The sequence below is a fragment of the Juglans regia genome, chromosome 7 (assembly GCF_001411555.2).
Source record: "Juglans regia cultivar Chandler chromosome 7, Walnut 2.0, whole genome shotgun sequence".
In the NCBI taxonomy this organism is placed as follows: domain Eukaryota; kingdom Viridiplantae; phylum Streptophyta; class Magnoliopsida; order Fagales; family Juglandaceae; genus Juglans; species Juglans regia.
In genome coordinates, this window is record NC_049907.1 from 39,525,072 (window position 1) to 39,533,659 (window position 8,588).

General features: G+C 37.5%; 1 protein-coding gene across 1 annotated transcript; it reads right to left on the bottom strand.

Annotated features, from left to right (window-relative positions):
• Positions 1–1,260: 1,260 nt before the first annotated feature.
• Positions 1,261–7,413, bottom strand: LOC109021836 (serine/threonine-protein phosphatase PP1 isozyme 3-like). Its single transcript, XM_019004559.2, has 4 exons — positions 6,722–7,413; positions 4,293–4,852; positions 3,995–4,213; positions 1,261–1,658 (listed from the first exon to the last, which is right to left on the bottom strand). Exons 1-4 carry the CDS (start codon positions 6,894–6,896, stop codon positions 1,635–1,637), a joined length of 978 nt encoding a protein of 325 aa, XP_018860104.1. The 5' UTR covers positions 6,897–7,413; the 3' UTR covers positions 1,261–1,634.
• Positions 7,414–8,588: the final 1,175 nt, after the last annotated feature.

The window sequence follows — 8,588 nt, forward strand, 5'->3', positions numbered from 1 at the left end:
CGTAATGATAAAATAAGATGAGATGAAATATTTCTTGTATCCAAACAAGGCCTCAGTGTCATAATCACAATTCACAGCCAGACCAAGCGAAAGATGTTTCACGGTAGCCACCCCCACACATACGCAATTGGTGATGGAGATAAGATTCCCAACTCTCAAGCTCAAAAGTCAACAAGAATGAAAGAAGTACTCACCCCCATTACGAAAAAGAGAGATTGTGTTTGGTCCATTTCCATTGTGGTAGTAGAAAGAATACGCATCACAAAAGCTAGCTAGCGTGAGGACCACTCTGCAAGTCATGCACTGGCTTTTAGCGCTTACTTTGAATTTGTATGTGAATACTCAAGTAGCAAACACAGCAAAAGATAATGGTGAAATCTGGTTGATTTAAGTTCACTTTGGACGTGCTTAAAGTGGATGTGTGGGCGAGTTGGGACTAGTTTTGAGTGGTCCATTATGGAATCATGCACTTTATATTGCTACGAAAGTCTAATCAAAATCTGGCTGAGGTCCGTGCGAGAGAAGCATGAGGATATGGATGGTGATAAACGGTGCAAAAAAGAAAAAGAACGTTCCTGGTTTTGGGACCATGGACGGCAACTTTTGTTCTTAATTTGTCTTGTCCCACAAACATACATTAGTGCTATATCCCTTGTCATTCGAAATATATAGGCCAATGACCAAATACCATTTTAGCGACTCACATCGACTTTTTCTCTCTATTCATTATCATAGACAAACAAAAGTTCGTCTTCTTTTGATTCATTGGATCTCAGTTAGTAATGAAACGAAAGCATCACTTCCATGGTAGCCCCAAAATCATCTACGAAAAGTTGCGGTAAAACTAATGCATATGCAACGCTGTAGGCAATTGGGCAACCAAAATCAGTCAAGTAATTGTCGGCGAGCTCGCTAGTTAACAAGCTGGAGCACAGAACTTGCTTCTAATACCAGTTCAAATTGAAGCAGAGCTCGATAGATCCAACTATCCAAGAGTCTTAACTAGTTTCAGCTTGATCACAAATTACTCGGACCGAAAGCTCTGACCCGAGGTTTCTATTGTTGGGACTGGGGCGTGTCATCTCAAAGCTTACCAATGTTGATATCGATTATCATAGCTATACATCCAACCTAGCCAATTAGTGACGAAAGAAATTCTTGGATCATCCAGTCTTTGCATCTGATCCGACTGATATCATTTAAGTTGCGGCTTTACTTTTGGAAGATCAAACCAATGCATTTCCACTTGAAATAGAAATCTAAAAATGACTTTGTGAAGGTCAAGCGTATTCAGTTTTCAAATTAAAAACTAAATGACAAACACACGGCTCGCCTGAATTTTAAGAACAATGTGACAAGTCAATTTTTCATCAAACGCTCCATTGAGGAAATACGAAAATAACAAATAAAAAACTGAACAAGAAAGGGAAAATGAAATAACTCTGGCATTACTGCATTCCAACTAGTATTGGACATGGGAATGGGAAGATCGCAGCCTTCTGAAACCTTTGCAGTGGAATATCACCCTCCAGATTTCTTAGACAAACACTTGGGCGATGTTCCACATACCAAAAATTAAATTTACAAAAAAAAAAAAAAGGCTCCCTCCTTCAGATTTTTCCTTAGCGAATTTCTCATACCTTGGCACCAAGAAACGACTGAAGGAAGGGGAAAACAAATTGAAGTGTTAGATAGGACCATTAGGGGTCAAATGTATTAATGTCAAAGTGCAAGGTAATTTCTAGCCTAATACATAGCAACAAGAAAGAGAGAATCTCTATGAATGAGACAACCACTACAGGAGAACAGTAAGAGCAAAGAATTATTAAGAATATGATACAAATAATTAAATTTAACTCTTCCCATCAGGTATGGGCCAAACTCCCTCTCAATGAGTGGGCTCAACACGTAGAATATTTAATTAAATGGGATAAAGTATAGAGTTAGGGTTTGAACTCAGAACATTTGCTATGATACCATGTGAAATCATCACTTATACCAAAAACTTTTATTTGTATTATATTCTTAACAAGAATAATGGATGTAATTTGTAGCAAATTTTGATAAAGAAAATGGTGTCGAACCCTACAGACAAGTAAAACCATCCCTGAACAATATCATTTGGGCACAAGATTCCCCACAAGCAAGGTAAATGAAGCTTCCCCTAAGAGATTCAAGCTATAAGATGCATCTAAATTGGACTGCTAGACCTCAACGGTTAAACAAGTTGTCAATAACAGAAGGAAGAATTTCAAGTTTATATAACATATGCAAACATTACGAGAGAAAACACAGTTTTAAATTTTTTTAAGGCAAGAAGATTAACGAGTCCTAACTCCTAAGAATGAAATCTGACCTTCACTGAAACTAAAACCTGGGAATAGTTTTCACCCATGCAGGGACACTTTCAATAAAGGTAACTCTATCAAACAGGGCCCAAATGGCATGGCCTAGAATACTTAGGGCCCGTTTGAAACTTGGACTGAACTGAGATCAACTCAATTTAGTCTAATTTTAAGCTAAGTCTACCCCACCTATCAAAAAATTTTAAACTAAGTCTAACATCCAAACACCAAACTTTCAAATCTGACCTTCACTGAAACTAAAACCTGGGAATAGTTTTCACCCATGCAGGGACACTTTCAATAAAGGTAACTCTGTCAAACAGGGCCCAAATGGCATGGCCTAGAATACTTAGGGCCCGTTTGAAACTTGGACTGAACTGAGATCAACTCAATTTAGTTTAATTTTAAGCTAAGTCTACCCCACCTATCAAAAAATTTTAAACTAAGTCTAATATCCAAACACCCAACTCTCAAATCACTAAACTCATCTCAACTCAAAATCTCTTTACATGTGGGATCCACAACTTTTTTTTAACTCAATACCTCTTTATACGGGGGACCCACAACCTTTTCTAACTTCCTATAAACACATCTAAACACATCTAAACATCCAAACACATCTAAATTCATTTTAGATGGGCCCCACAAAATTCACTCCACCATCTCAACTCACTACTATTCATAAAGAACTCAACTCATCTCAAACACCTAACTCTCAAATCACTAAATTCATCTAAACTCTCTTTATACGCAGGACCCACAACTTTTTTCAACTCAATATCTCTTTACACGCAGGACCCACAACCTTTTTCAACTTCTTATAAATATATCTAAACTCATCTTAACATTCAAATACATTTAAACTCATCTTAGGTGGGCTCTACAAAACTCACTCCACCATCTCAACTCACTATTATTCATAAAGAATTCAACTCAGCTCAACATCCAAACGGGGGCCTTAATCTATTTGTTCGCTAGAGGATCTATTGAAGACATTCTTCAGTTATTTTTGTGTCATGGTAAATTCACTTATAGTGACCTACAAAAAACAAAAACAAAAACTGAAACTCCCATCTTGGACACACTGAAACACTTTGGGATGTCTTGGGAGTGAAGAGCTATTAGAGACTGCAACAACTAGATGGTAGTTTTTTTAGGACATCATGAATTTGAGCTTGCACCCGGGCTACCCTGAATGCTTGGTAACATATAACATAATCGTGGGTGCCTAAAGCAACAAGACCGGGTCAAATTTATATTGAGAGCAAGACAATCGATCAAATTCTCTGATTTGGTCAAACAATGGATCAATGTTTGATAGTTAAAAGACCTGCATGCCTTTATTTATTTATTTTTGTAGGGAACCTTTATTTTTCTTTTTTCCACCTTTTTCTTTTTTTTTTTTGCAGTTGGGGGGTGCAGGGAATAAAGCAGATCATGGTATTTCAACATGGTTTCAGGAGGATTATTTGACCAATTATTTTGCAGCGCTTTCCGCCCTCAGATCCACACTGATAATGAAATACCATGATCTGCTATGGATAAACATTGACCTTTCAGGAGGGTTTGTTTTATATCAGTAGTTGTAAAACTTTCAGGAGGTTATTTGTCACTATTACTGTAAGATAGGCGAGTTGGAATAAAAATACCTTTATTTTTGTTGTAGTACCAGACTTAGCTGAAGATGCGTTCCCAAAGCCAAACATTGACCTTTTATCTGAAGGCTTTAATATTTGGAAAGAGCACATTAGAGTCTCATCTATACTCATAATGGCACCAGCATTGTCAAACTCTCCACAATAATTAGGTGCAGAAAATATGGTTACAAGTTGTTTACTAGCAAAGAACTCATATCCATCTTCCACGACCTGCACATATAAAAACTAATCAGAATTTAAGGCATTCTTGGTCGTCTGATTGTGTTTATCGTGAAAACACATTTCAAACCTGGTGAGCTCGGCAAATTAAGTCGATATCATGCTTCTGAAGAAATTCTGTCACTCTATCAGCACCAAAGATATAGGAAACTCCCCTATCATTCGTCCGCCACCCCTGAATATCTTTACTAGGATCAGACCAGAGAATATCGCATAGTAAACCAGTGTCTGGAACTTCACAAGGCCTCTGAAAATTCCTTATCTGATCCAAATTGTGCAAGTCAGGAGAAAGTCCCCCATGCATGCAGAGTATCTTTCCATCAATAAGAGCTGCCACAGGTAGGCAATTGAAACAATCTGTGAATATTTTCCAGATTCCAACGTTAAATCTTCGTTTACACTCATCGTAAAAACCATAGATGCGGTTTATAGAAGCACATTCATGGTTTCCCCTCAAAAGGAAAATGTTTTCTGGATATTTTATTTTATATGCAAGGAGAAGGCATATTGTTTCCAGGCTTTGCTTTCCACGATCTACATAATCCCCCAAGAATAAGTAATCAGAGCGCGGAGGAAATCCACCATACTCAAAAAGCCTCAGAAGATCAGAATATTGACCATGAATATCCCCTGGTAACATAAAGGAAGTAACATATAAGACATATATTCAAGATTATCTCACTAACAACAGGGAAAAACAGTAAAAACCAGAAGTAAATGAACCAGCACTCTTATGAAATTTTTACAAAATGCCTCTGACATGCAATAACCACAAATATATATTTTTTTTTATCAGTAAACAAAATTTTATTGATCATAAAATAGATAAAGGCCCAAGTATACAGGATATATACAAGAGCATCACCTATGCATGCTAGACCCATAAAGATAATAAGCCTCAAAATATAGGATACTGAATCTACATGTGAGATGTGCAATTTCCATCCAGAGCTGTCTTTTGGGGGGAAGAACAATAACTTTGCACTTGGAGGAGTGAAGTGGTTGGACTAGAAAACACAGAGAATTGGAGTTATGTAATTCGAATAAATAGGGAATTGCAACATTAACATGCATTTCAAAGTTGACTTCCAGGGCAGGAGCTGGGAATTCATTTTACAGTACTGGAAAACGTGACAAAAGAAAGAGCATAGACCTAAATCATTTGATCTTATGGCAATTATCCACCTAGAAAACATGTTGAATGCCCAAATAACATCTGGTGAAATACTTTATACTCTAAAAGAACTAGTTAAGGTTACAATTGGAGAACTATTTAAGGTGACAATTTAAGTCCCTTAGAATAATTACAAATCACAAGAGCTTCTTCCTCACAATAAATCACAAGAGCTTCTTCCACCCAATTAATGTGGGATCCGATTCACTACCGCATTATACTAAATTAAAGTCATTATAATCTCCCCCTACTAAATTCTTGATGTCCTCATCAAGCCATTCCATTGCAAGTGGCACGGCTCAAGTCTCATACTTTTGATCGGAATTGATTTTGATACTACTTGTAATTACCCAAGGAAAATCAAAGCCACATTTGGGCCTATACTCCAAAGAGTCGTACTATACAGAAGCCCCACACTCTGCACACCACTTAAAAACATGTGATTTTATTTTTTTATCATCGTATTTTATATTTCATATTTCATGAAATACGAGAATAAAATGATAAAATCACATGTTTTTAAGTGGTGTGCAGAAGTGTGAGGCTTATGTTTAGAATTTTTCTACTCCAAAAGCATAAGTCAAGGTTACAATTGGAGCTCCATAAAATTATTATAAATTACAAGAACTTCTATCTCCCAAGCATTGTGGAATCCAGTTCACCACCATCCCATATTAAATCAAGGGTACTATGATTAAAAATTTTAAAAAATATTTTCTTTCTATAAAAGTTATAAAACCAAAATCCTTACTGCAGCTAAATTATTGCACAAGAAAATGTACCAAATATTTGGGAACCCTAACTTTTAATTGACACTCAGAAACTTGACCAACTTCCTAAGCAATTCCGGTTCATTTATATGTTTTCATTAGGAAATTTACTTGCAGATGTATGAACACAATAAAGTGAAAAATAAGCAAATTAATCCACACCCAGGACAGAATTCCCAACTCACGATGATATTTTGTTAATCACCAACATCAAACGATAAATTTATTTCTTCTGGACATCTATATTCGTTTCAGTGGCAAACGTTTGAAACTATTTCAGAACATAGCAATTTCCCTCAGCAGCCACAGCACTTTTTCTTTTTCCTTTTACCTTTTTTCCGGTATGTATTGAAGTTATTCCATCAGCTTATGATAGGATCATACTTGAAACAAAAAATAAAAATCTAAGAACACAAACTGAATTTACACCCCCCAACACAAAATTCCTAAGTCAAACTCAGAATTTGATCCAGGCCCAAATCAACACGCACGAAAAATTTTGTAATCCGAATTTAAACAAGAAAAATAGAGCACGGAGGGTTCTTGAAAAGATACCGCAGATCTTGATGGGAGCTTCAAGCTCCAAAAGATTAGGCTGCCTCAAAAATATGTCCTTAGAGACAACGCAAAGCTGCTTGATCTCAGCCTCAGAAAGCAGGATCTGCTTCCCCGGGCTCCCTCTAACTTCAAGGAGCCTATTAATTACATCATCCAGAACTGCAGTTTCCATATCTGGGTTGTTCTTTGACCCCCAAAATTTTATCTTCTTCAGACCAGGGGGCAGAGCAAAGGAAAGACAAAGTAGAATAAAGAACAGCCACTTTTAGATTCTTCTTGGGTCGCAATTGCTTTCATGCGTTTTGGAGAGAGAGAGCTTTAACGAAAGCCAATGAATTTGATAGTAAAGAATATATTCTTCAGAGAGAAAAGGGAAGAAACTAGAATCCCAAAGAGCGAGAGAGAGATTCTCTCACACGAAAAGCGAAAGAGAGAGAACTGGCTGAGGGAAGGATGGGCTGAGAGAAGTGGGGGGAATTGTGAGTGCGGGACCCCAAAGAACTCACTCACTCGAAGAAAATGCAGGCCGCCGAGGATGACCCATGTAGCAGTGTTAAAGTTGAGATTTTGAATATCTTTACGCACTTTGAAAGTTTAAACCCGGAATTACATGGAGGTACTGGAAAAGGAGAATCGACGCTCGCAGAATCTTTTTCAGTTGTGGCTAGCAATTGATCCACTTGTTCATCTAAGCAAATCCGTCCTCAGGCGTTTCTTATTGTAATAAGATTTTGGTACGACATAATGACACACCTATTACAATCAGTAGTGGAGTCAATAATTTTTTTTCAGTATGTGCAAAGTCTATTTAAAATTAATTAATAAATATTTATATTATATTTTGTATAAGTTTCCTTTATATAGATAATTCAAAGTTTTCAAATTTTAAAAGCTTCTTATAATTTCATTGTTCATGCTATTAAAAGTATATATATCCAATGTATCTAACAAGAGGATTGTTTTAGTATTGAAAAAAGTGGAACAAATAGATACCATAAGAAAGAAGAACGAAATTTTCTTGGAGCATCCAAGAAGATCAAGAACGAGGCTTCGTGATAAGGGCGTTCATGCATGGCTGTCGTCGATGGCCCCTTGGCTATTACGGCGCCTGTTCCTCGGATTAGATCATTTGCAGACATGGTTCGAGACTCCCCTCAACTCATCCCTGAGGTGGTGGTGCCGTTTCGTTCTCATAAAACTGTGGATGGGGAGGTATGTGTGGTGTTTTCTAAAGATGAAGTAGATCGTTCGGCGATTCTGTTTCAGTATTCTCTTGTTTTGAAATTTATTTGTCAACGTCCATCTTTGGAGTCCATTAGATCATTCATTAGATCGAGATGGGGATTGATGAACCAACCGATTGTTTCGTCAATGCAGAGTCCACGGAACATGTTTGTGCGTCCTTCCTTGGAAGGTGACTTCGTTAAGGCCTTCACTCGTGAGAATTGTGAGATTGCGGGTGTTCCGTATAGAGTCTTTCACTGGACTACATATTTTCAAGAAGATCAAGAACCTGTTCGCGTGCCAGTTTGGATTACGTTGCCGGGCTTACCACCCAATTATTATCATGAATCGTTCCTTCGTAGTATCACGGCACCCATTGGTCGATTTCTCAAACAGGATAACCCAACCAGTTGTGCTTCTCGCACGGATGGTGCACGGGTCTGTATTGAGATGGATGTTACTAAAGATCCTATCAAGGCACTATGGATTGGTACTCCCAGGAATCCTCAAAGCTTTTACCGATCTATTGAATTTGAGACGTTGCCTGCATTCTATAAAAGATGCCATGTCCAGGGCCATAATGATAAGACTTGCAAATGGGAAAGTAAGAGTAGGAAGGTGAATCTGAAGGAACCGAAAG

What these genes read in the sequence shown, in the direction of transcription:
- LOC109021836 (XM_019004559.2), bottom strand. Translation starts at nt 6,896, where the DNA reads ATGGAAACTGCAGTTCTGGATGATGTAATTAATAGGCTCCTTGAAGTT. An exon ending in AGCTCCCATCAAGATCTGCG is followed by an intron (nt 4,853 to 6,721) that starts GTATCTTTTCAA and finishes TTATGTTACCAG; the next exon opens with GGGATATTCATGGTCAATAT. An exon ending in TAATTTGCCGAGCTCACCAG is followed by an intron (nt 4,214 to 4,292) that starts GTTTGAAATGTG and finishes TTATATGTGCAG; the next exon opens with GTCGTGGAAGATGGATATGA.